The 19,586-nt window shown below is 28.4% G+C and overlaps 1 protein-coding gene across 1 annotated transcript in view; it reads left to right on the top strand.

Moving 5' to 3' along the window:
- The window catches only part of LOC111619056 (glycine receptor subunit alpha-2-like), an 88,514-nt gene that overhangs the window by 19,201 nt on the left and 49,727 nt on the right, over window positions 1-19,586 (top strand). Inside the window, exons 2-5 of the mRNA XM_023360701.1 lie at window positions 5,481-5,569; window positions 6,610-6,677; window positions 8,064-8,287; window positions 11,252-11,255. Coding sequence (XP_023216469.1) covers window positions 5,481-5,569; window positions 6,610-6,677; window positions 8,064-8,287; window positions 11,252-11,255 — 385 coding nt within the window. The remainder of the gene's footprint in view (window positions 1-5,480; window positions 5,570-6,609; window positions 6,678-8,063; window positions 8,288-11,251; window positions 11,256-19,586) is intronic.

Raw genomic sequence — 19,586 nt, 5'->3', positions numbered from 1 at the left:
AATAATAATAATAATAATAATAGATCTGAACGGAATAATAAATAAATAAAATGTTTTATACCCTGTAAAATTTTTATTTTATTTATAAATTTATTTTTAAATGTAAATTAAGCCATAAAAATTATATTATTAATGTTAAAATTTACATTATTAAAGGACATAAAATATTAGAAGTGTTCTTATCAATTGTCTTTATTTTTATTTTTTTCTGAGATTAATATATCACTCGCTGGTTGTAAAGTGGAATTTATGATAATTAAAAGTTAAGAAAATTAATAAAATTAATTATTGATGTATATTAATAAAATTTAATACTTAATAAATGTAATTTTAAATTGTTTTAGTGATGTAGAATGGAATGTATAACTGTAAAATATTATCAATTCGTTATATTTATGCGGCATTAACAGTACAACACTTCTATGCAGAATTAATGGTGCAGCACTTTTGTACAGCATTAACTGTGTAACATACTTATATAGCACTAACGGTGCAGCACTCTTAAGGGAATTTCTATGTATCGTTAATACCTGTGCAACATTAACAGTGATATCTGTGTTACATTAACGACACACTTATACAGTATTAACAAGTAAAGCATTTCTATGCAGTATTAAGGGTGCAGCATTAACAGTGATAACTATACATCATTAACGGTGCAGTATACATATATTGAACGTTATCGTACAGTATAGAGTACAATGTACAGTACAATATAACTAAAGATAAGCTTAGTATTCTCAGTGGTATATATTATAAGCTTATTACTGAAAAATCTATACAGTAGTATCTTTTCCATTTTATAAATTTTAAAACAGAATACGGAATATATTGATTTATTTAATTTTTTTAATAAATATATTTATTTTATTTAAAAATAAACAAGAAATAATAATAAATAATATATTGAATATATTGTAAATCGATATTTTCTGCCGTTTATTATAAAAAGTAAAATGCGATTTGCATGAAAAATATGTTGTTTTTTCCCCTTTATCCATTCATGTTCCAATTTCGAAAGAATATATGCCTTATCCCTACTTTATTTTTTAAATTCTAAGCTGTTTATTCTAAAGTAAACGATTTTAAAGTTGTAAATATTTAAAAGAAAATTCTGGCGTACGCTCTATAATTACCCTTTTACAGCACCAAATAACCGAAGATTATTGACACTCTTCGATATTGATTATAGTTGGGCTGCAATTCAAACTTTAGATCCTTGTCTGTACGTATGTCTATCCTAGTTTAATATCTAGAACGAAGTTAGATAACTGGCACGACTCTGTTGTTATCAGGAAAAGTATGATGTACAGGCGCAAGACACTACTAAAATCGAGAGCATATATTTTTTTATTAAATAAATTAAAACTATGATTAAAAATGTCAGCCCTGCATTTTATTACTGGAAAAAATTATTTTATTTTTTTTTTCATTTCGCTTTTAATTTTCTGGTTGGATTATGATTCGATCTTTTTTTGGAGGACAAATATGGAAGGAGTTAAGGGTTGAGGACCATATCTCCCGAATTAATAGTCCGATTTTTTTGAAAATTTCTAGAAATATTTCTCTCTAATACATAAACCTTTATGCAAAATTTTAGAATTTTTCGACAAAATAAACAAGAGTTATTAGGCTTCAAATTTGGTGAATTAAATCCTGCCACCCACATATACACACGCACTAACAGTCATACATATAGAAAAAAACCCCTAACATTTTGCAATTTGTTGACATTTCAAGGTACCCTGAGTTCAAAATTTAAAAATCTTGGGAATGATTTTGTGATCGATCGCCATACTTTCTTTCTGTTATATACAACAGCCAGGAAGCTGCTGTCTAATCACATCCAAGAACGAAAGACCAACTGCCGAAAACTGTACGAAAAGTATCTTTCGGTAAACAAGTGGCAGTTTGTAGTCACGTTAGATGAAACATGGACGTACAGCACATGAACAATTGTAACAAACCGCGAGCAATTTACTACAGACCATCAGATGGGATGCCATATCAAAAATGGTTCAAGGGATGTCGCGAAAGTTTTCCGTCAGGCTTTATAGTCATTGCGGGTTATTGTTATCGTGGTAAACTAAACATCAGAAAAGTTGGAAAAAAAACGTTAAAATTAATTCGACGTAGTACCAGACTAACGTTCTGGAACCTCTATACCGTGAAGAGATCCCTACTTTGTACGGAAATGACCGAACAAATGTATAAATGGTGCATCAAGACAAACCTTCCAGTCATACCTCCAAATCGACCCGAGATTTTATCCATGTACTGTATTGGAACAGAAAACGGGAATCCATACCATCCTTTTCGATGACATTGCCACGAAGTCACTCGATGCGATTCCAGTCGACTACTGTGCGTTTGGACTACTGAAAAGAGCACTGGGAAGCCGTTGCCCAAAAACAATGGCAGGCTTATGGAAAGACTGTAAGGAGGAATGGGACCGTTTGGACATGAATGTTCTTCAAAGAAATCTTCTATAGTGGAAACTTTGATGTAAGGCTATAGTTTCACAACATGGCCATCAGATCGAGCATAATTAGAACTAGCGCCATGGCATTTAGGTTACTTTATAGGCCTCTAAATACCACATTATATAACGCGATCAACCCTCTGTATTCGAAATGTTTTTCCTCTTACTTCTATTCTACATCATTTTATAATTATTAGGGAAATTATTTCATAAAAATAAATGAATTATCTGTAATTTTATAATTTATCTTATGAATAAATTATAATAATATAAATATTAAAGGTATAGGGATGATTATTATAAGAGCTTCGTAGGATCAGGAAGTGTTGACAGAACATACAAAGAATTGTATTGGTGTGTACTTCATAGGGGATTTAATTAGTTAATGATTTTAATTTGAATATTAATTTAGTGATTAGAAAGGGTTAAATTAGAAGAAATTTTCTTTCTTCTATCCACTTCTACGTCAATTTATTAATAATATAAATTTAATTTCATAATAATAAATGGTTTATTTGTAATTTTACATTATATTTCACGAATAAACATCTTTCATTCTCATATTAATTATAAAATCGCTTTAAAAGTTTCATATATGTAGACTGAATACGTAAACAATCGTGTTAAATTTATAAAAAATAATGTGAAGTTATATTTTATAAATGAAGAACACCGATTAGAAGGTTTTTCAACGATAGAAAACGAATAAATCATGTAAATTCGATCTTAACCTAAAGGCAAAAAGTTAGTCTCTTAATTTGGATATCATAAAAGTTTCAAATGTGATAAAATTCAATACACGTGACTTGAATAAAAATTTATAGTCATAAAAATTAGTTTCCTACGAAATGAAATTACGTTTAAACTTACATCTATCTTATTTAATTNATACTCAATCTCTGAACGTTAATATTTTAATAGAGAAAAGTAATAATTATTAATTATAAGTATAATTTCAAAGGTTAGTTTGTTAAAATTATGTTATTACCTAAAAATTTTATTCTTGATGTTAATTATTAATCTTTGAGGCTGGTGATTTTGTTCTTGCACTTGACGCTAACTGAGAAACTAGGGTATTTCTCTAAATTAACTAATCAAATTAATCAAAAGTGAATAATACTAACTAGAAATCATTATTCTGAGGAAATATTTGGAAGTAATAAGTATGCACCGTTTACCAATTAAATGTGGAAGACCTCCACTCAACCGAACCAAACAGGATTATTAATCTTTGATACTAGATATAAGCATAAACGCAGAAAAATTTATTGTAAAAATAAGTAAAAATTTAATGTAGAATATAAAAATTCTTTGGAATAATTCTGCTAATTCACTTGCAAATGCTACTTAGGATTTGTATTGCATTTACTGCAATGTCCTACTGGATAATACAATTAACACTAGTCGTAGGTTCGCACCTCGCCAATAGGCTGGCCACAAAGTTTTGCTGGTACGTTTGCAACTCGTTTATAAGTCTTATAAAGAAGCTGTTACTTTATATAATTATCATATATTATATACAAATATTAACATGTATAAATTTCGTATAACCTATCTGTTCTATAGTCTACAAGGTGTTTTCTCATCTCTTCATTCTTCCTCCTTTAGCATTGATCCTTTATGACTCTACACCATAATAATCCCAATAAATCTCTGAAATCACTTGCAATTCATCCATACTTTCTGAAGTGGATAATGGCATTAACTTTATTAAGAGATCCTTCTTAAAATATATTATATTCTATTAATTAATTTATATTTAAATTAATAAAATAAGTGGATTGATTAAGTATTGAGAAAGCAATATAAACAGTTTTTAATTTAATTCCTATATTATTTTACTTTGTTTTTCTCATAATTTTTTCACCATTTATTCTTTAAAGTAATTTGTTTACATGTAAAAAAATTATTGTTTTTTACTGAATATTATAAAATGTTATTTATTATTTAATAAAAGTAATTAATATATTTTTTTATTTAATTTATTTACCTGTAATTTAGGTAATTAGTAACCTGTCATATAATCTGAATTACTCTTCCTGAATATCAATTATTCTTTCTTTTATAGCGGTTATTAAAAATATGATAGCAATTATATATTTTATGGAATATTATAAGAATATTTTTTAAAAATACAGTTAAACCTGTCGAAAACGAAACCTGTATAGAACGAAAACCTGTCTAAATGGAAAAAATTCTTCGAAAGGGAGCGATTTTCTAATGTTAAAAAGGAAACCTGTTAGACTCAGTTTGATTCCGTTTTACACAGGTTTACACAATATTAAATAATAAAAATACAGTAAAACCTGTCTAAAACGGATTCGCACGATACCGAATATCTTTCTGGTTTGACAGGTTTCCGTTTTGAACGGGTTTTTATTTAACACAACAATCGCCCTTTTCGAAGACTTTCTTCTGTTTTAGACAGGTTTTGCTGCATTAAAAACGTATTCAAAATAAGTATAATTAACAAAAAAATATTAATATATATATAAAATAAGTTGAAAATATCATCAAAATTTCAATATACATGGACTTTTGAATAATGACAAAGAAGAATCACAGGTTAAAGATTTACTCCAATTTTAAATTCCAATCATTATTTCTGTATATATAAATATAGCAATATAGTAATTTAAAGTGCTTAAATTCAAATCAATACAGTATTTTTTAACAATTTTAAGGATTTATACTTATTAAACAATTATGCTTACAATAGTCTATACCAGTGATTCCCAAAGTAGACAATATTTCCTCGTTGAAAGTAAAGAAGAACTTTCTAAGAAAACTGGCCTTAATTATGTGTTAAAGACGTGAAGAAAACTCCACGCTGAGGTACGAACCCACGACCAACTACCAGTGTTTTATTAACTAAGCCACTGGTAGGCATTCGAAGTGTTTGGGAAAAACTGGTCTATGCTATCCGTAAAAATGTGAAATTTTAGAAATATTTATATATTAAAAAAATATATTTTATGTTTCTTTTATAAATTTCTAGTGTTTGGAACGGTACCCAAGAAGATTTAAGAAAATTGGACGAATTGTTAAGAAAATACGATCGGAGAGCATTGCCAACTAGCCATTTAGGTAAGTTCATCATATACAATACTAAACGATATCAAGATAAAAGGAATAAGGGGAAAAAAGAAAAGAAAAATGCATTTTTTATCGATTTTTTTCTACAAAGAACGATAAAGAATTTCGGAACATAAAAATCACATTAGGTTTATATTCGAGTCAATATAGAATCATTTATAACTGAAGCAAAGAGAAGCTTAGTTTTCGTGATCTTATCATCTTCTTCAACATCAAATTTCTCGTAATCTGAAAAACACAACATTGTTTAATAAATGTGACGAATGAGCTTATTCAAAACGGCATTTTCGTATGCAGAAAAAAAGGAAAAGAACTTATTTTAATTAATTATTTAACTGATATTATTATTATTATTATTATTATTATTAGTGTTAATCCCATCTGCTTCAAAACACTTGTCTTTATAAACAGCAAGTACAATACCTTCAATAGTCTTTTGAAATCTTAGAAATTGTCTTTTGTGATATCCTTTAGTGTATTGTTACGTCTCTTTCAATGTTTTCAATTGTTAAAAATTGTTCTTTCGGGGAGTTCCTTAACTTAGAAAAGAGTCACTCGATGATAACATCATACGATTTTTTTCCTCTTCTCTAAGTTGAAGAATTAGCTGAAAGACTTGATCTGATGAATCTGTTGAAATTTCGTGAAGTTTTAAAGCAAAATTTGATAGCTCTTGTGTTACTTTCGTGATGGAATCGACAAATACGTTGTTGGAACGATTATTTGGCACATGAAGAATGAAACAAGTTGCAACAAAGTCTTATCGTGTTCTAGATCAATCAAATGACATGCTGCAAGAGTTATAGGGAACGGATATTATAACTATCGTTACAGTGCTTCCTCTGTAACTCTAGCTTCTATTTTCTTTCAAATCAGCCTCATTACATTTACGTATTTGACTTCATAAGTTATTGTATACTTATATATATAATAACAATTTATTAGCTGATAATACTGTATTTTTAAAATTAATTATTACNATATAATTTATTTAGTTATATATATAACTGCATATTTATGTTTTCTTAAAGGGAAACCCACTGTTGTCTTTTGTGAGATTTATATAAGAAGTTTCGGATCAATTAATCCAGCTACAATGGTAATTAGATTTTATTTTCTTGTTGTTTAATGTATACACAATGCTTAACTTTAACATATTTAATATAATATTTTAAAGCTAATTTAAAAATCTATCTGCATAAAATTTTTAATGATCGGTAGCCTTTGTTTAAATTAACCTACCTGTCCTATATATATATATATAAAGTATATGAAGTATATAAAGGGTAATTATAAATAATAGTAGAAAGAACTAATGGACAAATCTTAACGAAATTTTGTATTAACACTGATTTGAATGTGCGGTTTCGATTTTCGGAAAAAATTCTTTACTTCAAAACTAGCCACTAGGACGACATTTAGCGCTGATGTTGTCTTAGTTTGCATATTATATACGTTTTCTAACGAATTTCGGAGGTTAGAAAAAGAAGTACAATACTTTCAACACCGAAATTTGTTAGATAACGTACGCAATAAGAAAATTAAGAGGAGAGCAGCGCCAAATTTTACACTAGTGATTAAATTTCGAAGTAAAAATTTTCTGGAAATAGAAACCGCATACTCAGGACAATGTTTTTATCAAATTTGGTTGATATTTGTCCAATAGTTCTTTCTATAGAGAGTCTAAACTCTTCCTCTTTAAAAAGGACGAATTAACTTATTTCCTAAATTCTATTAACCACAAAATCTAATTAAGTTTTGTTTTATAAATGAAATATTTTTAAGTTTTAAATATCGGTGAAACGTTTTTGTTTTTAATTAGTGAAAATATAGATTTATTTCTGTAATATTTTGCGGATAACCCGCGGGTTATCCGCAATATAAACTGATTCTAACTATGGGAACAGACTTCATGGTGGATTCTTAGAAGGACAAAGAACAAAAAAATACTTCTATTATACTGTACAGTATGTCCAGAAATGTATCAGACATGGATGACACCATTTGGCTTCATGAATAGTATACTGTCTGCTGAACAAAACCTTGCTGCAAGTGTAAGTAGTGCTATGAGAATGGTCTATTATTCCTATTATAAACAGTAGACCTGATATATTCACATACAGAAAAGCGAATGGGAATGGTCAGAGGCCGCACTGTTGTACAGTACCATGGTTATACCACAAAGTAACGAGAGATCCACGGAGGATACTTTGAGCATCTATTGCGATTCTTCCTGAGATGTGTATGCAACTGTTCATGTGTTAATAGGACTACTTTTGTTCTTTGTTCTTCCAGAAATAAATTCCTGAAATATCTATCCATAGTTGAAGTTATGAAGTTTAAGAAATTCGTAATTAATTAAACACAAATTTATAATCAAAATGTATTATTCTCAAATTATTTTAATGTTTATAAGTCTTTAAAATTTAAAAAAAATGTTCAAAATTTACATAAAATATTATATTTTTACATAATTCTCTAACAGGATTACGAAGTTGATCTTTATTTACGACAATCGTGGAACGATACACGACTCGAGAGTCCAAATGTTACTCGTGCATTAGATTTAAACGATCCAAATTTAGTTAAAAGAATATGGAAACCGGAAGTATTCTTTCCAAATGCTAAAAATGCAGATTTTCAATACGTTACGGTGCCAAATGTATTGGTTCGATTGAATCCTGGAGGTAGTATCTTGTATATGTTGAGGTAAGATAAACCTTTCTTTGAAGTAGAATATATTTATTTAATCTCGATTTAATTAACACTTAAAGATTCATTTTCACATATTCTGAAATTAAAATTGAGTTGAGTCTTAAATTTGTGGTTTTCTTTTCGTCCCTTAAAAGTCCGGATGCCACGAACATTTGAAGAATTTCTTGTTTAATTAATTTATATTACTTTCTTGTGTTTTTTAATTTACGTAATTAAGTTTTTCACTATTTAATAAATAATTTTACTATATTTATTCGTAATTATCGTCCAAATTTCTCCTGAAAATGCGTTTTACTTTCCCATTGTTAAAACGTAACACGGGGAAAGTATTTTAATGGTATCAAATTTTACCCCTGGCATTTTGAAAATCTTGATTTTTTCAGACCCCTAAACCCCTAAAAGTCAAAAAAGAGAAAAAATTTCAGAATAAATGTGTGTAATGTTGAGTATATTTCGTTTAATACCTCAATATGGGGATTTGAAAAAACGAAATTTGGCATGGTAACGTTTATACAAGGGGTTTTATTCTATTAAATTTTGAAATATGGAAAATTTTACTCGTCATTGGCATTGACAATATTTATAAAAACTCATTTCTACCCTCAAAATAGTCGTTTTTGACCTTTTATAATAATTAATAATATAAAAGTTATTTTTTTTTAAAAGTTTAATTTTGGTATCTTAAGCACGTGATGTCCTTTATCACACTAATTTAATGAAAATTTAGTAATATTTCCTCTTAATTATAATTTATTTTAAATGCATTATAAGCATTTTTACTCTAATAAATTCTTCTAAATTATGTTTACTAATTATTCAATATATTTCTTCTGAAAGACCATTTTTAAGGTGACGTTTATGTCTGAATTTCGAATTAATATAAAAATTTATTACTAAATATTTTAAAAATAAATAAAAAAAAGTTTTATTTTATTTAATTTGAACGTAAATCACTGAACGTGATCGACGTTTTTTTAAAGTTTTATCATGAAAATAAATCGATTAAAATAGAATTTTTTTTATATGTTAAATTTATAAAATTAACGACATTAAATCATTAAAAAAATAAATTTATTATTCTATAAACTCAATTTCTTTCTATTTAAATTAATATTGAACATAGTAGAAGATGATTGAAATGAATTAAAAATAGGAAAATCTTAATGGTAATTACATCATTTACTAAATGTAAAACATAATAAAGCACTCAAGAAAATTAAAATTATCCATTAAAGTATCAAAATTCTTTTAATATCGATTTCCTAAATGTATTTTTTAACATTTAAAATTTTTAAAAATGACTTCGAAACTTCGCCATATTATTCGTTTATTTTTAATTAATTCTCCGCGTGCCAATAAGCAAATAATTTAAAGTTTTAAAATTAAAATTTATTTTTGTTTTAAAAGTTTATAAAAATTTTCAAATAAATTTAGCTTAAATTTATAATTATTTTATTCTCGTTACTGGTTTATATATATACATATAAGGATTTATAAGTGAAAATTAATGACGAATATTTATATCAATTATTAACTATTAAATATATTATAATTAAATTTATAATTAAGGTATATATAAGGGAATTATTATAATTTATTAAGTCTATTATATAAGTGATATATGATATTAATATAATATATCTTAATTTATAAATAGGGTGTTCAAATTTTGAATTTAAACACGTTAAATATAAATTAAGCACTTTCAAATTTGTTTTTTTTTTCGCCTTGTAGACAATAAAAGACTCTTTTCAGGCCTATCGTAAGCCCGAAAAAGACAGTTTATTTTTGTTTAGAATTGAATTATTTTATTAAAGAATTGTCTAAAAAGTAATAAAGTTTTTATTTTTATTTTCTTTGACCAATTCTTGTTTTCAAATAGGTTGATGGCCCTATTCTAGAATGGCGTTGTAATGTCGTAGCTTCTTATAAGTATCTGTGGGTAGGACCTGGGGTCGTATTCTGGTCACTGTCTCTCGTCTCTCGTCTCATACAAGCTGGTCGCTGATTGGCTAATCATTTGGATAAACCAATCAGCGACCGGCTTGTGAGAGACGAGAGACCAGAGACGGTGACCAGAATACGGCCCCAGATCTCTACTAGAAATAAAATATATGAGGCCTTTCACCCCACCAATGAGTGAGATTATAAGCTGGAACTTTTTTATTTTATTTGTGAATCGGGCCTTGTCTATTGATAGTCTAAAGCTCTTACCATCAACAAGTGCTATCCACGTTGCTGGTTTTCATTCCTTCACTTCCCCCTTTGAAGTTTAAAAACATTAAAAGCGTTTTGAAAAATAAATTTAAAAAGATTCCTTAACAGTATTATGTTTTATAACAATTATTATAATTATTCAGTGTTATCACTAGTGATTCAATTTAAGTAATGGTCAAGTAGAAGTCCATTTTTTTCTCTTCTTCCCTTTCTGGATGCTGTCGAAGCTTAACTACAATATAATCCAATTTACGAACTTACACCTCCTTCTTGAACTTTATTCTGACATAACCTATTCACCCTTCTCAAGTTATCCAAATAAGATCAAAGTGCTACAAAATACCTATTTACTTAACAAATGATATTATCAACGTTACATGAGGTCATTTACTAAGAAGGAATGTCTCCCTAGATATTTTTCTGTGAGAAAATAGCTTTATTTAGGTATTAGGCACGTGAAGAAAACCTGGAAAACTTCACGCGACTAGTTTGTTGGTCAGGCGCAAACCTCGAACCAATTATCAGTATTTTATACACTTGGTTACTAGTGGGCACTTTGAAAAGACATTTAGTAAACAGAAAAGAAAATTAAGCAAAATTACAATGTTGTTAATTGAAAAACAAGATTTTATCATCGATAAAGGATTTATAATGTGGAGATGAAGGTGCCAAACTGCACGTTAAAACGAAGTATACATCTAAAAGAACGAAGGTATCGGCGTGAATGAAACGAAAATGAAGATTGGTTTGGTTTAATAAAATAAGATAATGAACAAGGACAATCTGAACGAGGGGATGCCTCCTGGGAGAACTTTCAATAGATAACCTGTTCCTATTTAGGTGTTAGACATTCGAAAAAAATTCAGAAAATTCCATGTAGCCAGCTTGTTATTCAGGTGCGAGCCCTCGACTTGCGTTTTGTCCATTTTGCCACTCAGACACTGAAATCTACGAATCATCAAATCGAAATATGCAGAAATTTTAAACTTTTTACAATCGTGATCTGATTTTTTGTATAAAGCAACGCGACATGTGGATAATCTGCCAAAGGAGGATGCCTCCCGGGAGGTCTCTCAGGGAAAGTGGCATCTATTTAGGTGTTACTAACCTGAAGAAAATGCAGAAAACTGCACATAGCAGCCTGTTGGAGAGGCGCAAACCTACGACCAGTGTTAAGTGATTTTATTCACTTGACCACTGAGGATCCTTCAAACGTAATTACAATACTTTTTACCAGTAAGTATTGGTCATGTTCCAGCACATTAAATAGTGTGTGTTCCCTGTTTATAAGTGAAAATATGGGTTATACCGTATTAACATTCTTGAAAGTAACGAATACTAAATTAATAAATAATATATTTAAATATGCATGTTTATGTGCATTGCATCATTATGTATGTATCAGAAATTACTGTTTACGATGCAAACAACAAACAATTTTACTTCATGTTTATAGTCTTTAAATAAATTCTAACGCATATTTACTTTAGTTATTCAATCTTAAAATGCAATATAAAATTGAAACTCTTCATCTAGAAGTTGAATGGGATTGCAAAATTTAATTGTAGAAAAGAAGTTAATTTTTTNGATGCGTGGACCCAGGTGCAGCTATATTTAGCAGAATTCAGTCACGTCAAGTTCGCATTTGCTCTGTTAGACATCTTGTTTTCAAACAGTTTTTCATCTAGATGTTGAACGACAGATTGGGAAAAATTGTGGCATGAATGTATAATTTATATTGAAATAAGTATTCCATGGAGTAAGTTCAGAGGAGAGTGAATAAATACAAGTTTATTATTCTTTGCTCTTATACTTTCAATATTGTTTTATCATAACAAAAAGAAGTCTGTGTTATTTTTTATTGTTAACTTGTATACTTGACTTTTAATGAACGCATTCGAAAGAATTAAGATCTATTATTACGTTTTAACTACTGTTATCAAATTTCATATGCGTTTAGTAAATTTCTCTTAAATATTATTTGCGTCTTTGTATTTGTTTATGATTATTTATGAATATTGAGTTACATCCATCTTTGTACGCTTAGATTTTTTAAATAAAAGACATTACATAGATTATTCAGATATATTTTAGTTCAATGTTCTAATAGAAATTGAATGACAGATACAACAACTGTAGATTCGAATAGGCCTATACATGTCTGATCATAATGGTATTTTTTCACGAACATGTAGTGTATGCTTTGCTTTCAGATACAGCCTGGTTACATAAAAGTATTGTGCAGTTTATTCTTTTAGAGACTAACGGAGCTATTTGTTGATTGGACAAATAGTTATTATTCACAAAATACGAGATATTATCTAATCTGTTCTATGGCTTTAGATTTTTATTCAAAATAATTCGTAATATCGAAAATTATAATTCGAACTTTCGTAATACATTTTTTTCTCATAAAAATAAAATTATTTATTGAATATTTACACACAAACAACAATATAAATTAAAGATTCATTAACATTACTAATTAACAAGGATAATGAATATAAATCTTCTCTTGTGAGTGTCTGGCTACATTCTGAAGAAACGCTTCATTACTATGAATCTTTTATATCTGCTTCGGTGCCAATGGCGAAGATGAATACAGTGCAATCCCTATAAAAGACCACCCCTGTAAAGCGACTACCCCTCAAGAAGTGCCCTTTTTTCTCTTTGTCGCAAAGTAAGGGTTTTGTATCTATTTTTTCTCATTTGAGTACTCCTAAGAGAACAATACAATCTTCAATGCTCGTTAAACTAGTCCTATCATCAATTTCCTTGTTAAATATAAACATAATAATAATTAAAAATTATATTATGATTAAAAGTATATTCTCTCGATTTTAGTAGTATCTTGCTCCTGTACATTGTACTTTTCCTGATAACAATAGAGTCCTGTCAGTTATCTAACTCCGTTCCCTTTATATTTTTTAAAGGAAAACAGACTTACAGGACTATGAGAAATATATAACTTGTATAATGAATGGGTAATATATTGAATATATAATTTATTAGGTGTACATTCTTCAGCCTTTTTAACTCTCTCATTCGCTTTGTGTATGTACTTTTAGCAAATTCCTCTTCTTTGATTAGTGTGCAATAGTTCATAACTATTGTACATCAAATCTATGTGCCTGTAATACGACTGAAAACAGTCTACGTCGACAATATCTTATTTTCTATGCTATTGAATATTCAGCAGCATCACAACGGTTCGTTTGGTTACGACAACGCGACACGTGAGCAATCTCCCGAGGGGGATGCCTCCCTGGAGGACTTTTATGTAAAATTGGCCCCTATTTAGGTAATAAACACCTAAATAGGAGCAGTTTCTTTTATAAAATCCCCTTCAGCAGATTGCTTATGTTGCCATACAAACTAAAAATACTGTACAAAAATTTTGGTATCATCCAGTGTGGTCTGATCCTCCGCATCCTTACTGATGCCACTTTTCCAAATTACAGAATTTTAAACTAATGTATCATATTTCTTTTATTTTGTAATTAGAAAATGAATGTAAAACGAGATTTTCCAATATTCAATGAAAGATTTGGAATTTATATCGTAATTCAAAAGTTAGAAAATTTAGAATTATTAAGAAAAATCATTAAAATGTTATCTTATATCTTCGAATCTTTCATTACTTTAAAAGGGAAAATTAACTTGTAGATCGTTAAACGTTAAGCACTTAAGCACTTATATTTTTTTTTACATTTTAATTAAGTAGAGATTCGAATTTTCTTCATTTCAACTTATTATTATTATTATTTTTTTAAATTAATGAATAAATTTTTTTCTGAAATATTATAAATTTAATTACTAGTTATTAAACAGTTTTTACACTAATTATTAACTTTATATTGGAACGAAAGGCAAGAAGAAATTAAAAGAATCAACCCAACTTTTGACGTCAAAGGTACAAATATAGGGTGGCCCAAAAATTAGTTAACCATTATAAACAAGATGTCACTTTTCAACTAGTCAATTCCAGAAAGTTTCTTAATTAAAATAATTTTTCTTCGTTAATTTATCTTATTCAGTTTTATTTTAATATAAAAGAAAAATTCTTCCAAATGATATTCTGACATAAATTTATTTATTTTATTATTTTTTTTTTATTAATGTGACACGAAACTTTATAAAAATTTCAATTTAGTTTGATTAAGCATTAAATAAAATTACATTTATTTGATTTAATATAAGGCAAATAACATGTCATATAATAAATTTGTTAATAAAGTTAAAAATCTTTGAATTAATCCAAAATTTAAGAGAATAAATTAATTTGTTTCGATGTATAATATTTATTTAAAATTAAATTTAAATGAGAAATATAAGGAATTTTGACAGTAGTAGTATGAAGAAAAATCGCTTTGTCATACGAAAATTATAGTTGAATTTATTAATAAAAAATCAGGACCTAAGGGAAATGAAATAGGGCCCGAGCTTCTCGCAAAGGAATGGGGATCTATACTTATGGGCATGGAACTCGTCTTTATTCCAAATACTTAAAAATATAGGAATAAAATCAGTAAAAACACGCAAAAATAAACTGTTAACAATACAAAGTAAATGTTCTGCCTTCTTTCTGTCCAAGGCATAGGTCTTTCATTGAGAAACTGGCTCTCCTTTAGGTGTTAGAAAACCTGAAAATCTCAACGCGACCAGCCAGGCATGAACCCACGACTAGTGTTTAATGGTGTTATCAACTGATGCATGGGTCTGAAATCACGTAGGATATAATAAAAGAGATGTTAACTATTATACTAGGTATTTACATTATCGTGACATAAGAGTGTAATGTATTTTTCAGTCATTTTGTTATATAACAATAGTAATACCTTATATGCATACTCTTATGAATGCAAGATGCATTCATAAACTATCTAAACGGAACATTTTCCCAAAATTACTGTAATTAAATTTATTTTCTGGATTAAGGTTTATATACAATATTATATAACGTAATTAGTTGCTATAATCACTGCCTTGAGCCTAGTTAAAGTGCTCATAAAGATGCCACCGCATAAATGAATATGATCAATCCATATTTAATGCTTTTAAAATTTGATTTTTCTCTCCGTCTCTCCCTCTTTTCCACTCCTCGCTTTTCTCTTGCTTCTAGAAAAAAATCATTCTATAGTTTTCTTCTTTATTTTCTGATTTCATTCCTTAAATTTTGAACATAATGCTTTCTATCTATTCCATATGTCTATTGGTGCAAGTACGTGGCAAGCAAGCATGTTTAGATATTAAAAAACGCTATAAAATACAGTTGATTCGACTGAAACTACGGAAGGACGTGCATTCTGTATGATGACTAACGCAGTAAATGAATCCAAAATGGCTGCTGGATATATCTAGGTACTCTAGTCTAACTTACTTCCAAAAATTCGAAGATCTCTCGAATTTAAACACTGATTCCCCATAGTGGAAACTTTGTTTCAGTCGTCCAATTTCTCTAATATTTTTTTTCTTCTTCTATCTTCCTTCTTTTTCATGGTTCTGTCTCATCTCTTGAGGAAAACTTACAACAGAAGATGTTCCTAAAGACGATAAGTTTTCCAAAAACCGGTTACAAGATCTTCAATAAACTTGAAATAATTTACAATATAGAACAAAGAGGAATGTAATAAAGACGAAAACACAACCCACAAGCGGCCATGTGGATAAAATTATGAACACTGGTCGTGGGTTCTCGCCTCTTCAAAGGTAGCTACGTGAAGCTTTTAGGGGTTTCTTCACCTAAATAGGGGGCCAGTTTCACTAAAAGACCTCGGTAGGCTTAACCCCTTGTCAAATAGCCCACATGCCCTATACAAACAGAATATTTTCAATTATTCATTTACAAGCGGACTTTGAGAAGAGTGGAAAAGAATCCTCCAAATTTAAGAAACTTTCTGACAAATAAAAATGGAATTTCAAAAAGAAAATTGGGCAATAATTAGAAATAAATGTAATTTAACGTTTTTATTGCTTAATAAATGATTTTACTTATATATTTAAAAGAAAATACAATTAACAAAAGATGTAAAGTGAACAGAGAACATTATCAAAATTTCATTACATCAGGACTTTTGAAGCGACAAAAATAAGAAGTCCAATTTTTTAGACCCATCGGTGGCCGAGATAAATTAAAATAACTGAATTTAGTAGTTGGTTTCTCCCGTTTACGTGGCATTTTTCGGGTTTTCTTCGCGTGTATAACACGTAAATTCGGTTGGGAAATTCTCCTAAAAATCTTTCTTTGGCAGATCGCCCATGCTGCATTCAATCAAACAGAACCCAAATTTAAGTTCAGAAAACGTGAAAAAAAATTGCATTTGAATATAAAATTTTAAGAAACTTATTTTTATAGTTTAAAACAGACATTTCTTTATTTAATGATAAGAAAACAGGAGTTAAGTAAAATCCATGCCATCTAATCATAGAATGCAGGTATTTAAATTTAATCACATTTACTGTTAGAAAATTTTATTTGGTAAATGGGGAACAGAAATATAACACTGCAGGTTATTGTGTTGAATTTTCATATATCAAATACTTGTAAATCAGGGTTATACTGTTTGCTTTGCAACTAAATAAATATTAGATGACTAAAATATCAAATTAATAGATAATCTAAAAAAGTATAAAATGTAACAAAGTAAAATTTTTAAAAGAAATTAATTATTAGTTTTATGAAAATATTTCAGATACTTTTAATAAAATCACACTAATCCATAATATCAAATCTAAACTTGATTATCAAGGTTTCAAACATGCATTGGGATTCATAGATAACTAGCTTGGATAAAATGGAGATTTCAATCTTCACTACTTAATCACATCATTATAGATCTGTTTAAACCAATCATAGGCATGTTAAATATATTCAAACTGAAATAGTTCAGTTATTCAGGTTGTAATATATATATATGTATTTGCTTGTTAAGGCTACAAAACATTTAACTTTCTTTATTTTAAAAACGTTTTCAGCTCCTTTTTGAACTATTTTCAGTACAAACTACTTTATTGTAAAGTAGTTTATACTGAAGATGCTATCTATGAATTCTGCTTGTTGAGCAAGACAACAAGCAACAAACAGAATTCATAGATATTTATGAATAAGGTATCAAGTTTAAACATCATTACCTTGGTAATGATGTTTAAACTTGGTACTTAAAAGTTTAAACTTGGTAATTAAACTTTAAATTATTACAGCTCAAATGTAAACTGGTGACAGTTATTTGATTATAGTCATGTTAAAAGAACTTATTCCTCACAGTGCAGAAAGAATTATTTAAAAAATAGCAATATTGTAAAAAATCCACTAAATACAGTAATACATTTATAAAAACTATTTTATAATAATTTTTTAAAATATTTAATATTAAAATGTGTGTGTTGCAGATAGTATTTTAAGGTAATGCTACCAACAACACATACACATACTGTACATCATAATACATCATTATTTACTGATGTAATGATATAAATAATCATTATAGTTATTTACTACAGGTATAGGAACAAATCTGACAGAAGGTTTTCTTTATAAGTTAGGGTGGGGGTATGACATTTAAGTATTTAAATGCTTTAACTTCACACCCTCACCCTAACTTATCCCTAGACTAAGAGTGACAGAAAATGTACTTTTAAAATTCTAATTTGCAAATATCTCTAGCAAATATTAGGTTTGTTCCAACACAAGTCCCTAACTGGTTAAAACTGGAATGTGCATTGTTCAGTTCTTGGCTGTAAAATGACATTGCGCATGTCTCATACAGTTTCAAATTCAAACTAGTCAGGGACTTGTGTTGGAACAAACCTGTTGTCTGGGTCAGCAATTTTGAAAAGGTGGCAACACTATATACACTCAGAAACAAATACATTCAATAGCTCTTGAAACATCATTTATTTTGCATATGGGTTGGAAGGTTTCCCTTGTTAGAAAAAAAATAGCACTTAATTTATTAAATTAATTACTCTTTTCTGAACTGTATTTTGCAATTATACAAAATACAGTTGTTTAATAATTTTAATGTTAATAAATTTTTAAACAATGAAACTACTGTTTAAATAAAAGGTGCCTATAATACGTGCTATAATTTATACTTAAAATTTCACATACTTTCTATATTAATATTAAAAGATAAAGCAAATTTTTGAAACAAGGCCAACATAAAATTTTCAATAAGAAACAAGTAAAAATGTTTATAAATAATTATAAAAAATGTTTTCAGCCAAAACTTTTACGCATTTTAAGACAATATATGTAATATTTTGCAATTATAAAAAAAAATTTTAATAATTGCTTATGGTTTGAGAGGTCAAAATACAGGGTGGGAAAGACAGTCACTTAACACTACTGCTACAGAATATAGAATGTACCCAAAAAATGTACATTGAGTATGTCACATAACATGCATAACTCTAATAATTTGAGGTAGATCAATAAAATCTTTCAGCAATCAATTCCTTCTGAAATTCTGATTCTAAATAATGTTCCACATGACCCCTTCCCATTTAGTTTTAGAGTTGCATTCAATATGGCTGCCATACATGTAACACATATCAATCTGTTTCCCCCTTGATCTAATATGTTCCTGACTTGAACAAATTATATTCACTTGTGTATAAGACGATCTCGCATATAGGATAAGGAGTGACTTTAAAAGATCAAAATAAAGAAAATTAGATTAATTAATACAATTCTAATTTTATTTCGTTTAATCACAAATAAAATATCAAATGCAGGTAAATGCACACATTGTCCTGCAAAAAATTACTGGCATTTTAAACTTTAAAGAAAAATCTTGTAAAATCGATAATACAATTTGTTCATGTAAAGCTGGACAATCAAGATCTCTTTTTGCCAATTCTTAACAGTAGAATCCTCTCCCCGTCAATTACACAAGTTTCTCCGAATTCAGATTTCCGAATAATCGTCTTTTTTTCATGTGGGAATGGATTAAAACTTATATCAGGCTCCTGTGTGATTTTGCAATTTTAATTTGGAATTCAATTCAAAAGCTTTGCTTTTCATATTGCTATTCATCTTTACTTCTGATACACAAGAATGATTGAAATGATCCAG

This window comes from Centruroides sculpturatus, unplaced genomic scaffold (genome assembly GCF_000671375.1).
Source record: "Centruroides sculpturatus isolate CEXI.00-Female unplaced genomic scaffold, Cexi_2.0 scaffold97, whole genome shotgun sequence".
In the NCBI taxonomy this organism is placed as follows: Eukaryota; Metazoa; Arthropoda; class Arachnida; order Scorpiones; family Buthidae; genus Centruroides; species Centruroides sculpturatus.
Note: the sequence above shows the minus strand (reverse complement) of the source record. Positions and strands in the feature narration are given on the sequence as shown.